At 39.4% G+C, this 20156-nt stretch overlaps 1 protein-coding gene across 1 annotated transcript; it reads right to left on the minus strand.

Moving 5' to 3' along the window:
- Positions 1-287: 287 nt before the first annotated feature.
- LOC130927397 (oocyte zinc finger protein XlCOF6-like) lies at positions 288-19191 on the minus strand. The gene is made up of 4 exons (XM_057853202.1): positions 18960-19191; positions 11832-11912; positions 5931-6110; positions 288-2439 (listed from the first exon to the last, which is right to left on the minus strand). Exons 1-4 carry the CDS (start codon positions 19144-19146, stop codon positions 503-505), a joined length of 2385 nt encoding a protein of 794 aa, XP_057709185.1. The 5' UTR covers positions 19147-19191; the 3' UTR covers positions 288-502.
- Between the last annotated feature and the right edge of the window lie 965 nt (positions 19192-20156).

Genomic DNA, 20156 nt, shown 5'->3' on the forward strand with positions numbered 1-20156 from the left:
ATCTTTATGTTTGAAGCCTGAAATGTGGCGAAAGGTTGCAAGGTTCGAGGGGGCCGAATACTTTTGCAAGGCACTGTATGTGTTCATTGATATTCCAGAGATATTGACAAACAAGATACAGGATCCTGGCTGATATTCACATGGAATTGAGCAGTTTACATGTTAACAGCATGTTTTAAAAAAAAAAAAAAAAAAAAAGGTCACTACAAGAGGAACACTCTCACAAGCACCCTGAAGAAGCAGACGTTTTCCACTTTTTAGCAGAATAAAAGCCCAATAAATCACACATTGCAGGAAGAAGTACTTGTTGAGGTTTTTATTTTTAAGTTGGTCCATAATTACAGTGTCGCCGCTATTTCCTACTTGCTAACATATGTTAAGTGAGTGCTCAGGGTGTTGAAGCCTTGGATAACCAATTGCTAGCATCACGATAACTGATGTTGGCAGATTTTATATCAACAACAAACATATATCAATGAAAAATTTTTTTTGCGCCACAACTCTACTCACCTGTATGTCTTGTTGCATGGCGTGCTAGAGTTGACTTTTGAGAGAATACTTTCCCACAAACTGAGCAGGCAAAAGGTTTCTCTCCAGTGTGTGTTATTGAATGTCTTGTTAAATGTGACCGTCTAACGAACGTTTGAACGCAAACAGGGCAGGAAAAGGGTTTCTCACCAGTGTGGCTTCTTGTGTGTCTTTTTAAATCGTACTTTCTAGAGAATCTTTGAGAACAAACTGAACAAGGAAAAGGTTTCTCCCCAGTGTGCGTTCGTTGGTGCTTCGTTAAACTTGACTTATGAATGAATCTTTTATCACAATCCGAACAGGAAAAAGGTTTCTCTCCAGTGTGCGTTCGTTTGTGATACATTAAACCACCCTTTTCAAGGAATCTTTTACCACAAAGCGAGCAGACAAAGGGCTTTTCTCCACTGTGTGCGTTAGTGTGCATTTTCAAATCGCGGCTTCTACTGAATGCTTTACCACAAATTGAGCAGAGAAAAGGTTTCTCCCCAGTGTGCGTTCCGGTGTGTGCTAGTAGGCTTTGGTTTGAAGAGAAGTTTTGACCACAATCTGAGCAGGAAAAAGGTTTTTCTCCAGTGTGCGTTCTTGCGTGTAATTTTAAAGCAGATTTGCGGTAGAAGGCCTTGGTACAAATTGAGCAGCTGAAAGGTTTCACTCCCGTGTGCGTTACTACGTGTCCTGCTAAGTGTGACTTTGCAAAGAATCCTTTCCCGCAAACTGAGCAGACAAAAGGCTTCTCCCCAGTGTGTTTTCTTGTGTGCGTAGCTAAATTTGTCTTTGAAGAGAATCCTTGACCACAAAGTGAACAGACGAAAGGGTTTTCCCCAGTGTGTATTTTGGTGTGCGTTTTTAAATTGTCCTTGCTTGAGAATCTTTTGCCACAAACTACACAGGCAAATGGTCTTTCTCCGGTGTGTGTTCGTGTGTGTCTTATTAAATCTCTGTTGCTCGAGAAACCTTTACTGCAAAATGAGCAGACAAAAGGTTTTCCTTCAGCGTGCATTCGTATGTGAGCTGTTAAAATAGCCTTAGTAGCCAATCCTTTACCGCATACGGAGCAGGCAAAAGGTTTCTCCGCGGCGTGGACTATAGAGTGTATTTTCAAAGAGAACCTTCTAGCAAATCCTTTACCGCAAACGGAGCAGGAAAAATGTTTCTCGCCGGTGTGCGTCGCTCGGTGCTCGTTTAGACTTTGCTTTGAAGCGAAGGCTCGACAACAAACCAAGCAGGCAAAAGGTTTTTCCCCAGTGTGCGTTCTCGCGTGGATTTTTAAATTGGACTTTCTATAAAATCTTTTATCGCACACTGTGCAGGCGAAAGGTTTATCCCCAGTGTGTGTTTTTGAGTGTCTAACCAAACTTTTCTTGTCGGGGAATGTTTTACTACAAACGACGCAAGCAAAAGGTCGCTCCCCAGTGTGGGTTCTCGTGTGCCGGACTAAAGCGTTCTCCGCAGAGAAGGTTTTACCGCAAACTGAGCAGACAAATATGTTGTCTCTAATTTCTGCTCTTTTAGCATGCGTTCCCGCGTGTCTGATTAAACGGTACTTTCTAGAGAATCTTCGACCACAAACCGAGCAGGGATAGGCTTTTTCTCCCGTGTGTATTTTTGTGTGTCTTTTCAAGGATTTCTTGTTGGCAAAGCTTTTGTCACACTGAGGACATTTCACGCGTTTGTCGTCAGCGAGACGTGACACATCGCCTTGCCAGTCTTTATCGTCAGAGTCCGACCTTGCGTGGTCACTGTCTGATGGTGAAGCAGAGAGGCCTTCTGCTTGGGATTCTTCTTGGGTTCCCTCACTTTCACGTTTGACACGGACAGTGGTCGATTTGGTCATTTCCTGCTCTTCTTCTTTCACGCGGGGAGTGTCTGGCTCCTCGACCGCTTTCATCTGACGGAGATCTTTGGTGACATCTGTAGGACACGAGAAGACAACAACAAAGGGTGCGGTCTAGTTAAGCTTTGATAAGTCTTGTCCATCTTCCCACTGGCGGAAAACACAGACAAGACTGATAAAGCAGTTTCTGCTCTTGCACTCATCTTTAAAAGAAACTGCTATATTTTAAGCCAAAAGAACTGTTGTGTTTGATAGAACAATATGTCTATATGCTGCCATAGCAGATTCATGGCGCATTAAGCCCCCAAACTATTTTTAATTTGTCCGTTTTACACAGAAAACCCCCGTTTACAGACGTCGCGCAACCGCTTTTGTTTTAAACCAGCCATAAAACTGAGGTAATTAATTATATTTACTATTCAAAATGTCATTTTTAGCTTAGAATCATTAATTGATGTCTAATATTTCGTTTGAAAAAACTTATTTAAAAAAAATATTCACTTGCATATTTTAAACTTTTAAACAAATTACGTCACAATGAAAAAAATGGCGTCTGTAAAAAAGTCACAGATATCTACCTCATAACTAGGGGTGTGACAAAATATCGAAATGGTGATATATCGTGATACTTTGTATCACAAAAGGTTATCGATATGCTCCTGCCAAGAACTGCTATATCGTTTTAAAAAGGTTTCAATGTCTAACAAAAAAAGTAAATAATAAGGAACCAACAAGTTGCAACCAAAATCTTCCACCATAATAGTGTCTCAGTGAACTCTAAGGCTGCATTGACGGTGCACGACGCCGAATCCATTTAGACTGGGAACGTTCGTTCATATGAAACCAGAGAATTCACAGTCATTTGTCTGATTTTCAGGGCATTTACAGGTCGTTTCCTGTTGAGTTTGAGTCACTGCCTATTCATTTGGGTGATTCCCAGGTCACTTCCTGTTCTGTAACTCAAAATAAACAGGAGAAGTGACCCGTAAAATACCCCAAAATCAACAGGAAGTAACTGAAAATCAACAGGTAAATGACCTTAAATAGCCCAAAATTACCTCATCGCCTGGCATTGGCTGCCACTGACCGCCATAGATGTTCAATCCTCATTTGCTGCCACCCTCCCAGTTCAAATGGATTGGACGTCTACTACTGATAAACTCATTCCAATTCACAGCAGAAGCTTGTTTATTAGTTGTTTGTAGAATATTCTAGAATGATTTCCCGACCAATGTATCGGTAATCGTTCTATCGCCGTATCGTCAGATCATCGTTATCGTGAGTTTTGTACCGCAAATCGTATCGTATCGTGAGGTACCAAGAGGTTCCCACTCCTACTCATAACTATCGCTTAATTGTATTTTTTTTGTTAGTGTCGCATTTTCCCCAATATTTTAGATGATAAATAATCTATCAAAACAGAAAAATTGAAAAAAAAGTTGAAAGGGGTAAATATATGAAAAAGAAAATCTCGACCACTCCTTGATGTCTGCGATTTCTGCATCACGACCCTTGTTATATTGCCATGTTTCACCCATAAAATCCCCCAAAAATCCAGCTCTGGGCATTCACAACTGTGTCTTGACACTCAGTGATACATGCTACATGGAGTTTTTGGATCGAAACAAGTTATGTACGCGACAATATCTCGTTAAAGTCATGACGTCTATAATTCTGCTCTCGCGTGCGCTCACCTCCAGATAGGGTTTTACTGTTCAAAAAACATTTTTTTTTTTTTTTTTAAATGCCCTCTTGTTCAAAAATTTTCTTCCCCCGGAAAAATGGAGATTTTAAGCTTTCCAATGATGTATCACACATGCATATCGGACAATTTTGAAATTTGGCCAGATTGGGGGTCTCAGAGCGGAACTTCAAGTCACCTGAGTGTTTTCCGCCCACTTCAAATTGATTGGACGTCTGCTGTTGATTAGCTAATTTGTATGAGGGTGTATCTTGGAAATGTGTTGCATTATATGATATTACAGTATTGTAAATGGGGTTCAAATAAAGATTTATACAGAATGAGAAGTGCAGAGAGTGGGAGATAATGTCTCAGCTTAAAGAACAGAGCAGTATATTTCGACAGTTTATTTGTGAGGTCATCAATGTTTAGTTTTTTTGTTTTTTTTTAATTAAGGTAATGATCAATATGGACCCCCAGGAATTTTGTAGAGCTGACTATCGACCAGAGCTGGGAATCTTTGGGCACCTAACGATTCGATTACGATTATGATTCAGAGGCTCCGATTCGATTATAAAACGATTATTGATGCACCCCCCTCTTTTTAATGTTTTGTACATTAGTTCCAAAATTGTTCAAAAATCCTCTCAGGCTAAACCAAACTACTATTTCAGTATCAAGTTAACATATAACAGTAAACAAATATACAAAAATAACAGTAAATAAAATACTCCAGTCCCCATTCTGTATCAGCAGCTTTAAACTACATTCAGCTAATTTATTGTTGTGAATCAACCGTTACAGTTGTTAAAGTTGCTCCCGTTATTCCATAATTTCCCTTCTGTCTACTTTTGACATGTGAAAGTTTTAAAACTATTTTGAAGATAGATTCAAGTCAAGATTTAGCCAATTTAGGAGTATTTTAGATAAAAAGTTAATTAGATTCGCTACAACAGAGCCTTCTAGTGAAGTCTACTGCTTTAAGATGGCGGCTGTTTACCAACGCCGGCAAGTCCGTCATTTCGCATCTCGGTTCAATAATACATGTTCTAACACTACCATCGTCTGTCATTTTCATCTAGTTCTACATATATATGATATCTACTGTAGCCGTTTCTTTGTAGCAACTAGCAACCGGGCATTGTTTGTAGCGGCCGCAGTCAGGTATAATTTTTTTTTTTTAAATCTAGCGGCATGAGTTGAACATGATATTTACTCTCGGTCCGTTCCTCATTGCGTCCCAAAGACCGCGCTGACTGTGTTTTACTTCCGCTTTACCTTGTATAATTCAATAATCGGAATTTGAAAGTTTGTGAATTGTTCTCGAATCTTCCACGGTCGAATCGCGAATAATCTAAGAATCGGAAATTTCGCACGCTTCTACTTTCGACGCCGTCGCCATTTATTTTTAAGCAGATTTGTTTAGTGGCTTGTTTTTGCGAAACACAATGTAATATGTTTTATTCATATTTAGAGAGAGTTTATTACATTTGAACCTTGTGTCCATTTTCTCTAATTCACTATTTATGATTTGCTCAAGTGCAGTTGGATTTTTAAGGGGAAAAGAATTTTATACTGTTAGAAAATATTACTTTATGTAAAACGGATGAGGAATTAACCAAGTATTCAATGTACAGGATGAAGAGGAGCAGCCCTTAGATAGAGCCCTGGGGGATTCCATGGTTGATGAGTTTGTATGATGATTCAGAATTATTACTGTTGATCAATACTGATGTCTTCCAGACAGATAGCTACGGAACCAGTTTAACGCTAGGCCTCTAATCCCATAATGCTGCAGTTTATTAATTAGTATATCAGTCTACTTTATTAAACTTTCACACAGGGAACATTCTACGTGTTTGTTGTCAGTGGGACGTGCCACATCACCTTGCCAGTCTTCATCTTCTGCTTCGTCATAGTTCGAAGAATGTGACGTTGCGTGGTCACTGTCTGACGGTGAAGCTGGGGACTCGCCAAGGCGGGTTCCGTGACCTCCTTCACGTTTCACACCAACAGCTGGGGATTTAGCGATTTCATCTTCCTGCTCTTCTTTCATGCATGTTTTTTCTGGCAGAGGTGGGTAGAGTAGCCAAAATATTTTACACAAGAGTAGCGTTGCTTCAAATTACTCAAGTAAAAGTTGTTATCATAAAAAGCCTTTGGTTAAAGGACTTCTCAAGTACTGAGTAACTGTTTATGTCTGGTTTATTTTTTTCAAACAATGGTATATTAGTTTCCCAGAACCCTATTTATCTGAACAGTTGTTATTTTACTGTATTATGACTTATTAACTCATTTGCTCCCAAAAACGTATAAATACGTTCTATTTTTAATTGTTTCAGTGTCCCAAAAACATATTTATACTAGGGCTGTCAAACGATTAAATTTTTTAATCGAGTTAATTACAGCTTAAAAATTAATTAATCGTAATTAATCGCAATTCAAACCATCTCTAAAATATGCCATATTTTTATGTAAATTATTGTTGGAATGGAATGGATAAGACAAACGACGGATATATACATACAACATACTGTACATCAGTACTGTATTTGTTTATTGTAACAATAAATCCACAAATGGCATTATTAACATTCTTTCTGTTAAAGTGATCCACGGATAGAAAGAGTTGTAGTTCTTAAACGATAAATGTTATAGTTACAAGTTATAGTAATTTTATATTAAAACCCATCTTCATGTTTTCGTTTGAATAAAATTTGTAAAATTTTCAATCAAAAGTAGAGTTAATATAATAATAAGAAGAATAAAAATAACAATAATAAAAATAGAGTGAAAAGTTTTACGTGTATTTGCATAGCTAAATTGATATGGAATGCCAGTTTATTTAGCATTGTTGTTTAACTGTGTGTCAGAATAGGGCCTCATTACTATAGACTGAAGTGCTTTTTTTTTTTTTTTTTAAACTTTTTTTTTTTTGAGAGATAGTAGTATTATTTTTGTTGTGCTTTCACTAAACGATACTTATGTTTGTTGTGAAGGAGAAGCTTATGCCAATAAACGGCGCGCCTGTGTCCACTCCCTTTACTGTATAACATATACAGTGAGGAGAACAAGTATTTGATACACTGCCAAAACCCATTGGCAGTGTATCAAATACTTGTTCTCCCCACTGTATCTGTACCTATCTTACCCAAAATAAAACAAGAGACACATAATTGCCACTAAAAGAAAGAAAACTTACCAAAATATGTGTGGAGCACTAATAGCAATTTGCATTGCATTGTGAATACAGCATAAACGTCTCACAACTACTAATTCTCCCACGTTTAGAAGACATAACATGAGCTGCCCCCAAGCGGCCGGTGGCATTCTCTTCACTCTTAATGTCCATAAACGGCCTCATTGTAATGTTTGAGGCAATATGCCAGCGGGTGCGTTAATTGCGTCAAATATTTTAACGTGATTAATTTAAAAAATTAATTAACGCCCCTTAACGCGATAATTTTGACAGCCCTAATTTATACGTCTTTCACGTTTGTTTTGACAAGGCATCTTTAGGTTCTGATGCACTAAACTTCAATGCACAATGCGCCAAACCCATTTTAAAGCAATAAAACTGGCCACTGGAGGGCATTAGCGCTTTTGGTAAGAACTCATCTCTGGCCAAGAAAGGAAGTGAAGAAAAATAGTCAGGAAAGGGAAGTTGGAGGGATCTTGTCAAAGAAGGATTCAAAAAAATCTATCTTGATGAGACAGACCGTAATGAGAGAGAAGTTTACCCCGTCTGCAGAGACGGCCACAACAGCATCAAGGTTCAACATGCGTTCTGCGGCGCTCACGTTGCGTTACTCCAGAGCCCGAGGTTGAAACCAACGATGAAGATGATGAAAAAAGTGAGGCCGATCTTGATCCGGACTCCTCAGATTACTGGGAGCCACCTCATTCAACCGGGAGCAGCCGAGAGCCTTCCCAGATGTTATGTTCAAGTAAATTGTAAAGATGTCCCGATCACGTCATTTTCAAAGTATCGGAATCGGCAAAAAAATATCAGACATGCCTTTTTTTAATTTTTAGTTTTTTTTAAAATTTAAATCGTTTTCTAATTGTATTTAACGTTACAGACAAAATGTCTTACACTCATCCAGAGTAGTTTTGGCTTGAAGTAGGGCTGTCAAATTTATTGCGTTAACGGCGGTAATTAATTTTTTTTGATTAATCACATTAAATAATTAACGCATGCGCTGCACGACCCACTCACGCATTGTCACGTTCAATCTATAAAGACACCGTTTTACCTATAGATAGCGCTAAAAGACAGCGTATAATGAGTAGAGAATTTTGACAGCCTTTGGAGACATTTTTTATGTGGCTAAAGCCTTACAATACCTCTCTCAGCAATTAAAAATAACGTTGGAGGCAATGTGGGGAAGAAAGGTAGTAGTTGATAATTTTTTAACACCCTATGTTTGTTCCCAACGCAGAGAAGATATATCAATTGGTGCCCCTACGCAGTCATGGTTGCACTTCCCATCATGCATTTGGGCAGAAGTTAAATGGCTGCAGTATCATTTACTGAAAGCTCAACAAATACACTAGATGGCAATATTTAGTCACAATATAAAAAGTCACATTTATCCTTTAAGAATTACAAGTCTTTCTATCCGTGGATCCCTCTCACAGAAAGAATAATGTAAATGCCATCTTGAGGATTTATTGTCATAATAAACAAATACAGTACTTATGTACTGTATGTTGAATGTATATATTCGTCCGAGTTTTATTCATTTTTTTCTTAATGCAAAATGTATATGAACGGGAAAAATTATCGGGAATGATTGGAATTGAATCGGGAGCCAAAAAAAAAAAAAAAAAAAAAGCAATCAGATCGGGAAATATCGTGATCGGCAGATACTCAAACTAAAACGATCGGGATCGGATCGGGACCAAAAAACATGAACGGAACAACCCTAGTAAATTGTTATGTGCGCAAGTAGTTCAAAAGTTAAATATAGGGCTGCAGCTATCGAATATTTTAGTAATCGAGTAATCGACTGAAAATTCTATCCATTAATCGAGTAATCGGATAAAACATTTTTATTTTTAGGTAAAGAGCAATTATAAATATAGACAAGAAAACAAGACATTTCATCTAATCTTGAACCATTTTCAGTCAACCGGTCTTTATTTTCGATGTACATTGTTGAAAACAGCCAACAATTGTGTCTCAAATGTGACTCAAATGTGACAAAAAAAAGACTAATTCACTGCTTTCACTCCAAAAACTTCTAAATCTTATAAAAAATATATATATTTCTTACCTAAAAATGTCGTTATTCTTGATAACACACATTACTTAAAAGGTGTTTTTCCCACGTGTTTCAATTGAATTTCCTCTTGTGTCAAGCTATAAGTTCTAGTTAAGTTTTAAGTTATTCTAAACTGTAAGTCATGATAGGATTTTGAGTTTTTGCAGTGTTCCAAATAAATGTTGTGCTGTATTGGAGCACATTAGGCACCAGTGCTACTTGGTGTTTTATCCAGCAATGACTGCTGAGCTAAAATTGACCGTTAGCATTATTAAGTTTTTATTTTACACCCTAATCACTCTACAGCGCTTTTTTCACAGATTTAAATAAAGCCTGTATGTAAGAGTTAGCCACGCATCGACAGTAGTCATAATGAACAGAAACCTAGACCTCCGCAGGGCTAACGTTATGTAAGCGAGTGACAGTAACATTAATCTTATTTATGAGCGCTGAGAAGTGTACCACTTTAAGATGGCGGCTGTTTTATTAACGCCGCCGAGTTGGTCATTTCGCATCTAGTTCTACGTACATGTGATATTTATGACACGCATTCAGACGCTACCTGCTACCACGTAGCAACATGCGGGCGTAGTTTTAGCTACGACGGCACAGTTTGTAACGGCTGTCGGCTGCAGTAAGTTTTTTTTTTTTTTGTAATTGCTTCTTCCTCTACGCACGTGACGTCAGCGCGTTGTCCTGCATTAAAAGTAGTCCAGGCAAAACGTGATGCTTAGAGCTGGCAAAATTAAACAATTCCTCGAGGTGAATAAAATTACTCGGATCAGTTTTTAAACTCGAGTTACTCGAGTATTCGTTTCAGCTCTTGATCAATAGTTTAGTTATGTGTAAATAAATTGTTCTTTTGCTATCAAAAGCTCTATTTGTCTTGTTGTTTATGTTATTTTGTAGAACGAAAACGTTATTCAGATGTTTGGGATGTCACAAAGGCAAAAAATAGCTGTGTTAAATTCAAAGTTATGTTTGAAATGAATGCTTTAACAAAAAGCTCAATTTCTCGTTTTTTTCATCAGAAATTGGAAAATTGCTCAAACTAAGCTATTTTCTAATGCTGATTTCTAAAGAATGGAAAAAGACGAACTTTTTTTCCTGCTGAGAGAAGAGAGTCTTATCTTTCTTTTGGTGGGCTCCATGTTTATATACCAATAGAACAGAATTTTCTGTGGGTCAAAATCCCGTAAAACGGGCGGGAGCGAAGGGGGTTGTTCGGGTGAAAATGGCTGGGAGTGAAAGAGTTAAATGACCATGATAGGCCCTCCTAAAATATCAAATTCTAACTACAAAAATCAACAGAAATGACACATCACCCGTCCAAATAGCAAGAGTGCATTCTATGAAATTAAAACGATCATATCTCCGGTTTTCTGTGGTCTATCAGTGCTAAACAAAAAGTGGGAGGGGCTTTGAAATCCGCTCACGTTGACAGCAGTGCTCTACAGGGTGACCCCAAAAAAAGTTTACACTGCCATAATACAATTTAAATGCCATGTTTATTCATCTTAGAATTAGAATTTAATCACAAAGTATACATTATTGTAAAGAACACGTACAGTACACTCTATCTAAGTGTCACAACAGCCTCCAGGCGCCTGCGGAACGCTTGACAGGTCTCCTTTATGTAGCATGCTGTCATCTTTTCCCAAGATCTAACAATGGACCTCTCCAAGGCTGCCACAGAAGTTTGTGGCTTCTTACAGGCACTGTCCTCCACAGTTGGCCATATGCTATAATCCAAGGGATTGAGATCTGGACTCTGGGGTGGCCACATATCACCTTGTTAATCAACTTTTTGGTCCGCACAGATCGGCACTTCCAGACCCAGGTTTTCGTGAGGTTGTTCCAGTATCTTTCAGCTTCTTTTTAACTTTGTAGACTGCACATCTGGATATTCTCAGATTTGCTGCAATCTCAGTAGGTGTCACACCGGCATGCACCAATTCAGGTACAGCTAAAGTTTTCTTCATTTTCAGCAGAAGCACAGGAATTGTAGAGACGAGAGATTACCAGCTGCATTGAGTGACCTTAATGAATCACTTAAGCATGACAACGTATTTAGATATGTTTCAATGGCTTTTAAACAAGCAGTCAACTGAGTGTAAACTTTTTTTTGGGTCACCCTGTATGTGAAATAGTTCATTTTTTACAGCGCGTTAAAGAAGCTATGTGATTGAACACGTTGGCGTGATTATAGGACTTGCCACTGCAAGCTTGTGTATGGTCATGTGACTATTATGTGTTTGGTACAAAGGAGTCATTTTTTGATTATTGTTGCTACGTCTCAATGATGAAAACTGATAGAGCCACTGTGCTGGCAAAGATTAAGTGGAAAAAGAAATGTTTCTTGTGTAGCCCTTGGGATTGGAATAAGAGTAGTGCTTGTTGTTCACAAATCTAAAGTAAAAGCAAAAAGTATTGTTCGGTATACTACTCCTACAAGTAAATTGTTCCTCATAAAGTTACTCAAGTAAATGTAACTGAGTAAATGTCTCGTGTTACTAATCACCTCTGGTCTCTGGCTCCTCTACCTCTTTCATCTGACGGGGTTCTGGATTCTGCTGCTCAGGACGGAGATCTTCGGTGACATCTGTAGGCACGAGATGACAAAAACACAGGGTCGAGGTCAAGTCAAGATTTGACGAGTCTCGTCCAGACCTGAGCATTTTTTTCAGCCCGCTGGCCTCGTCAGCAACATCCAATCCATTTCAAGTGAGAGGTTGGCATTCTCCCACTTCAAATGGATTGGACATCTACAAAAGATAACTTGGACGGAGGGTGGATCTTGGCCAGAGGAAAAACACATTTTAGTTATTTAAACCGGGTGAAAATTGTGTTGCTAAAAAATGTCAATTGATGTTTTTACGCATTTTGGGGGCTGATTATTTGCTGTGGACGTTAAGTGTTATGAACAGTAATTACAGCTTTTACAGGATATTAAGTCTAACTAGCCAAAAAAATACCTCAGACAAAGAAAAAAGTCAGAATGGGCTATCAGTTGTACAGCTCACTGACGGTACCGTTAGCTTAGCTTAGCTGTACAGTAGCGGTTTCCCATTCTCCACATTGGCTCCCGGCTTCGGTTACTAGTTTCCTGTGCCCATGTGTGTGTCTTCCAGCTGGCCTCCAAAACATTCTGTGTATCTACGTTCCCTGCTAAGGTCACATATTTGTCTTCATGTGACTGCAGAGACCATTGCAATCCGTCCAGATTTATTTAGCTACTTTGTGTAGCTTAAAAATGCTATGAAATACTACAGCAAGTAACTTTAAAATGATAGCAGACCATATTTTGGACACAATCCTCCCAGAAACATGGCAGAAAAGGATTACATGCACATGTTGCATGTTTTTTTGTGTTGCAATTATGGTAAAAAAATTATATATATCCATGTCAAAGAAAATATCAAAACGGTGATATATCATGATATATTGTATCCCAAAAGGTTATTGATACGCTCATGCCAAGAATCGAGATATCGGTTCAAAAAGGTGCCAATGTTTTTTAAAAAATAAAAAAATAAAAAAATAACGACCCAACAAGTTGCTACCGAGCTCTTCCACCAGAATAGTTTCTCAGTTAACTCTATGGCTTCCATCGAAGACGCTCCACGCCCAATCCATTTAGACTGGGAAGGGCGAATGGTCATTCGTTCATTCAAAACCACAGCATTTACAGTCACTCTTTCCAATTTTCGGGGCATTTACAGGTCACTTCCTGTTGAGTTTGAGCCATGTCTATTAATTTGAGAGATTCCTGGGTCACTTGCTGTTCTGTAACCCAAAATCAACAGGAATCTCCCATAAAATGTGACCTATAATATGCATAGGCGGATCTACTATTCAGGCGAAGTAGGCGATCGCCTTAGGCCCCCAACCAGTAGGGGCCCCCCAACCAGCTGCCCTTGCCCCAACGAGCAAGGGCTTGGGCCACCAGGCCAGCAGCACCCCCAACTATTCGTCATGTATACCTATGTCAGCATACAAAACTAACAACTAACAAAACAAAAAAGAAAGCCATTTGAATGCTGCATTTATATGACCCCCCCACCCCACACACACGCACTACAATGGACTGTTCCACGATGACGGACTGAGTATCAGTCGCTTAGCGCCATTTAGCGTCGCATAGCTCCGTTTAGCATCGCTTAGCTCCGCTTAGCTGTTCGTTAGCTTCACTTAGCGCTCCCGCGTTTTTCACGCCACTAAGCTTGCTATTTTTACAGCTCACTTGCTACTTTGCACATTGGCAATCGTTTATTTCGAACACATGAGCGAACGTGCGCTCAATGAGAGCCAAAGTGCAGTGAGGGAGAAGTTGAGAACAGGCCGCTAATGCCTCTTTTAACTTTCTTCTTCACACCAAACATAAAATACACGACAGCACACCATGTGGCGAAACAATGCAGTACAGTTCCAATCAGTCATAAAATAACACTCAACAGCTGGTTAACAGCATTTGCTAACGAAAAAAAAAATAAATCTATTAGTGACACCACAAGCAATGATGGAGAATGTTTTTTACGGAGTGTAAAGCTTTCGGTTAACGGTTTAGCGAACGTACCTCCGGTGAACATTTCAAAATAAAAGCACGTCATGTTCATATAAATAACGATTTCTGGAGTTCATCCCACATACTTCAGAATTAATATTATAATATGTAGAGTAAATACTACAGAATACAGATTCTACACTAAGAAAATCTTTCAAATGACATTTTGACAAATATGATTGGCAATGAATAATTATTATAATTATACTACTATTATAGTATAGTAGTGTACTGTAATTATAATAATGCAAGGATTTTTTTTAAAGAATTGTTTTGAATAATGTTGGAAAGGCAAAGTCAATGATCTGAATGTTTACTTTCCATTCTTTTGCACTAGTAAATGCTATCAGCATTTAGCCTCATTGTTTATTTGTGATTAATTATTGTTATTTACATTATTTGTACTTTGATGGAGAATTTAAGTGTCCCAAAATGGTTTTGTGAATTAATAAGCGTCAACAAAAAGTTAATTGCTAAATTAGTAAAAAAAAAAAAAAAAATTATTAGATTAGTCGACTAATCGTAAAACTAGTCGGCTGACTAATCAGGAGAAAATTTGTCGTTTACAACAGCCCTAGTGTACAAGAACATATTTTCTTCACACCCTTCTCACCTTTTTAACCCCTGCCCCATGAAGAGGGTCCCTGGATATGTTCGCCTTAGGCCCCAAAATTGCTAAGTCCGCCACTGATAATATGCCCCAAAATCAACAGGTAATGCCCTGAAAATGGCCCAAAATTACCTTGCTGCCTAGCAGTGGCTGCCACTGATGGCCATAGAAGTGGGAAGGATCCGTTTGAAATGGGAGGGGTTCATGCACTGCCAATCCCACAGTTCAAATGGATTGGACTTCTACTAGCGATAAACTTACAGCAGAAAGATGAAGATAGCTTGTTTTTCTGTTTACTAGTTGTTTCATGGAACGATTTCCCGACCAATGTATCTATCATCGTTGTATCGCAATATCGTGAGATCAGCGGTATCGTGAGCTTTGTGTCGCAAATCGTATCGTGAGGTATCAAGAGGCTCCCAACCCTCATGTGAACGGCATGATTGGCAGCAAGAACCTCGATCGCAGCATCTGTGGCAGGGGCGGATCTAGAAAGGTGGCGAGAGGGACGCAGCAATGCTTTGAAGGTGGCAAATATTTCATGATGGTATTACACATCATCGATTCTTTGGACAATGATACCATATCCTGCAACGATTCGATTCAACGAGGCCTTTGATTGATTTAATACAAAATGAAGACATTTACCACTTCCGATTTGCCTAAAGCAATATAAATCAGTTTTGATATGTGTGTTAATTTGTTGATGAAACTCTTTTTGACCAAGAGGCGTAGCGCAAATAGACATTTTGCATTCTAATCAAATTACATTCAGTTATGCTTAACAAATCCATATTGATCCACATGATTAACTTTTACACTCTTAGCGTCAACATATGGCAGATGTGTACACATTAGGAATGTCCCGATCCAGGTTTTTGCACTTCCGATCCGATACTGATACTGACCAATACCGACCTATCTGAGCATGTGTTAAAGTTTAAAGTTATTTAGCCTCCTTACTTAGTTGTCAGACTCATGTTGAAAAAGGTTTTAGTACTCTTGATAACAACTAGCTAGCTGAATTAGGTGAGTTTGAATAACACACAACGGTTGGTAAGAAGAAACTGACCTGTTTATTCAGTGACAAACACAAAACATTATAAATAACAAACAGAAATGGCATAGTCAGTCAGTAAAACGTGCAAATAATATTGTAAACTGTCTTAAAAAAAGCAAAACACACCAACAACCTCAGTGGAAAATCCAACAAATCCCCCAAGCTATTAGATGCTTTTAATGTTTCGTGCATTAGTTACAAAAATTGTATAAAAAGCCTCTCAGGTTTAAATAAACGACTATTTCAGTATCAAGTTAACATTTTAAAACAGTAAATTAAATACTCAAGTCCCCATTCTGTATCAGCAGCTTTAAACTACATTCATTTAATTTTGCGAATCAACTGTTCAAGTTGTTAAAATTGCTCCCGTTATTCCATAATTTCCCTTCTGTTTACTTTCGACATGTGAAAGTTTGAAGATAGATTCAAGATTTTGCCGATTTAGGAGTATTTTAGATAAAAAGTTAATTAGGTTCGCTTGGAAGGTTCACAACAGCCTACTTGGGAAGACTTCTGCTTTAAGATGGCGGCTGTTTACTAACGCATCTGGTTTTCAATACTTCAATGTAGCTTCTGTCGTGTAGCATCTGGTTCCATATACATATGATATCTGTTATCTCCAGTAAAACGACGTTGACGTAGTTTGTAGCAGCTGTCAGCAGCAGTCAGGTATTCTTCTGTTTTTTATCCAGCGGCATGAGTTAAGCTAAAGCCGTGAGTTGAGCATTGGCATTACCCGGGTCTAAGACAAGTTATGTTTATTTTCGGGACGCAATGCCGTCAGTTTCTCATTGTGTCCCGAAGACCGCGCTGTGAATTAGTTCCGCTTTACTTGACATATTTCAATAATCGGAATTTGGATGTTTGTGAATCGTTCCCGAATCTTCCACGGCCGAATCGCGTGTTGGATGGTGCGTCTTTACTCACGTGAGATAATGGCTCGTCATCCAGAATGAATTCTTCGGCAATGACTCTTGTTATTCCCTGGGCTTTGGGACTGTCGAGTGCCAGTTTGTCACGCATAGCAAAAGTTTCTGCCAGTGTTAGTTGTGTAGGACCTTTCTTTTTGTCTTCAGTTTTATTAACATACTCCTCATATTGTTTGTGGTGGTATTTCGCTAAATGCTTGATTAGGTTGGTTGTATTAAAACTTCTTACAGCTTTACCACTACGCTTGACTTTATTGTGGCATATGTTGCTCTCTGCCTCTTAGTCTTTGTCGTCCTTTAAGGTGAAATGATCCGGGAGACAGTGATGTAAATGTAGTGTGTTGAAGGTGTGCCGTAAAATGCGGAGCGGATTTTAGGGAAACGGAAGCAAAAACTGGAATGGATTATGTAAATCAGTGCGCTGGAAAACCCGGACCGGACGTTTAAAAACTGGATCGGAAGTCTTGATCGGAAATTTTCCCGTGTTCCGATCCGATACCAATGCGCATTTTTTTGCCCATATCGGCGTCCGATCAGATCCAAATATCGGATCGGGACATCTCTAGTACACATATTAATTTTTACACTCTTGAGGCCGAGTTATGCTTCCGCGTCAGACCTACACCGTCAAGGAAGACCCGATTTACGACCCTGCGCCATAGCCTGACGCGGTCCTATTGAATTTTCAAACCCTAGCGTCACTTCGACGCATATGACGTGACGGAAATGGGCCGTGATTGGTCCGCTCAGACTGTTGTTTCCGGTTCAGCTCGAAATCGCCGCCATTGTACACGTAAAAAAAAATGGACTAAGCCGAAGGGAGTATCATCGAAGAGCAAGTCTCGTCAAGACATCATTAAGATTGCCAAATGGAAAGGTCAGTGATTGAATAAAAAAATGGGAAAACCACCGAGACGTGTGTGTTCGAAATCGAGTTGCCACACGAAGCGGTGATCAGGTCAGCCAAAAACTGCCAGCTTTTTATCACTTTATGTTGTATTTTTGATTGGTGCACATCATCATTTAATGTACACATGTGTTTGATGCGAGTCTGTGACTTATTTACGTGTCACACTTCAAGAATATGAAGAATAAAGCACAGGTTTGGTGTCAAAAGAGTTGTTTTGATGTTTCATTTTCAACAACAGACAGTTCACACACGATACATCATAACTGATTGAGAGTGCCTCGGTGCCTTTATGATAACGTTAACATCAAGGCTTCCAACGCAGTTTGGGAAGTTCCATAGACACCAGAATTCTGCTATGGCTTCCAACTGGTTGGTTGTAGAACACGGCAAACAAATCAGGCTGGAGGGCTTTGCAGACCTCGGACAAAACGCTGGAAGCAGTGCTTGACCCCAGTTTGAAGCTAGCCGCCACAGCCAGTTGGTTTTCACCCAAGGCTAAAACTCTATGCAGCATCAAAAGTTGGACATACCGCCTCGAAACAGTCTTCTGCGTCGCCTGCGCCTCAACATTTGTATGATCAACATTTATTTAATGTTGATGAGCAGAAGATCCACATCCAAGCGTTCCATCTTGCATTGTTTATTTTTTCTCCGTTAAACTAGACAAGAGGAAGTCAACAAGCATGCCCCAAAACCGTACAAACATAACGCCACACCCCTCTAGTGGCTTGGCGGTGAATTACAGAGCAACGCGTCACCTGGCCGGAGAACCATAGAATGTCGAATGACGCTGTAGTCGCTGCGCCGTCACCGCAACGTGGGAGCATGACTCAGGCTTTAGTGTCAACATATGGATTGGACATTGAATCAGAGTTTGCTAAGAAATTGTATGAGGCCACTACTAACAGGTACATTTACAAACTGATAGAGAAATTAGCCTCATACAATAGTTTTTGTTATTATTATTATTATAAGGATCCTCACTGACACCACGACTTAATAGATGGCAGTAAATTACAAATGGAAGTTTTCATCAGTGGCAGTCGAGGTGGCAAGCCTATCTTTTAGGGTGGCAGCACCCCACCCCCTCCCCACCCCCAACATGCCACCCTGATGGATCCGCCCCCGCTAAAAGGAAGCTCTATTGGCAATAGATGGATAGATGGACTTTTTGTCATTCTGGTATGAACAAGTGATTACAGATAAAATGTCGTCGCATTTGACCCGAACATTGTTGTGAATAAAATTGCATTAAAAAGTACATACAACATTCAAACATACTTTGGCTGTGATTCCCATCTAATATGTTCAAATGCAATTTTCGTGTAAGCCTTGCAAAGCCTAGTTTGAAAGTCTGTAGCGGCCATTTTACCGACGCGGGCTGGCAGCTGCCATTTTACATGACAAAAGGTCCTGCCCACATGTTTTCTTTTTAGTCTAAGGACTCCAAAGTGCATTTGCGTTGTGGCCACTGCGCACTCATTTTGGACTCGAAATGTGCACATACCGAATGAAAATCCCACAAAATTGTGGCTACTGAACTGTAGATATTAAAAAAGGTGAAGAGGGGACAAACCTGCTCCGTGGAAGACTTCATGAGGTTCCGACGCGCGAACGGATTGACGGTGTGACTCGTTCTCATTTTTTTTTTCACAAAGTTCCATTTTCGTGGATGAAATTACGATGGACAGGGAAGCGATCGTGGAGAGAAAACGTGTTCGGAGGCAGGAATTGATTTGCACTGCGTCTGCGGCAAATATCATGCAGATGAATCTAGTCTTTGGCGAGCAATCGTGCGCATGCGTAGCACGTAAAATGGCGGCGGTCGTGTCACGTGACATGAAGCTCGAGCCATGCCGTCATACAGACACGGCTCGTTTGAGATTTATTTTTAGGACATATTTTAGCTGTCTTTAGAAAATGTTCTTTTTGACTTTATCTCATTTGATAGAGTATTTCATTTTATTTGTAGCATTAGTTTTTATTCATAAATGCAAGTTCTCTGTAAACAAAATCTCATTTTATTGCCTTTAAAAAAAGAAATTACACTGTGTATTGAATCAAAATGTAAAACTTCAAAGGCTATAAAAACCCTACTTGTGCTACAAATATTTTTGGTGCTTGTAACCCTTTAACACCCAACGTGTCGGCAGCGACGCGTTTACGCATGTCATCTTTGAAGCTTCGTCACGCTGTAATTACGTCACCCACATGCTGCTGTTTGGTCTCATTTGAAAGTACGGAAGTTGATGTCCACACCAGTTTTTATTTGAAGTCAATCGACCAAGAAAAACGGGAGATAATGTCATTTGAGTTTTATAGTTTTATTGCACTCATAAATATGCATTAAAACGCTGCATGGACCATGTATTTGTCTCCATATTTCAATCATTTCTTGTCCTTTTTCAAAACCGAAAGCAGCACAAAAGACTACATATATCCCAAGAGCCGTTGTGATGTCAAGAAGGACGAACCGAATGTGGACGTTTTTAATACATTTCCGAGCGAGAAGCCAACTAAGGAAAAGGAGGCATGCTGAAGCAATCAACGGCCAGTTTGAGCGAGCGACTTTGAAACGTGCAGAATGAATCTAAAACTAAATTTAGCGCAAGCTAATGCATAATTTCATTAACTCAAAGAAGAAGATGAGCCGTATTTGTCGTTTTCCTGGGATGAGTCGGCGTCTCGGCGAGTAGACGTGACAGGCTGACAGCAGCGCGCAAACGGCGAAAGAGTAGGCTGTGTGACGTTGTGTGTGACGCAGCTCCGTGAC

This window comes from Corythoichthys intestinalis, chromosome 1, assembly GCF_030265065.1.
Source record: "Corythoichthys intestinalis isolate RoL2023-P3 chromosome 1, ASM3026506v1, whole genome shotgun sequence".
Taxonomy (NCBI): Eukaryota; Metazoa; Chordata; class Actinopteri; order Syngnathiformes; family Syngnathidae; genus Corythoichthys; species Corythoichthys intestinalis.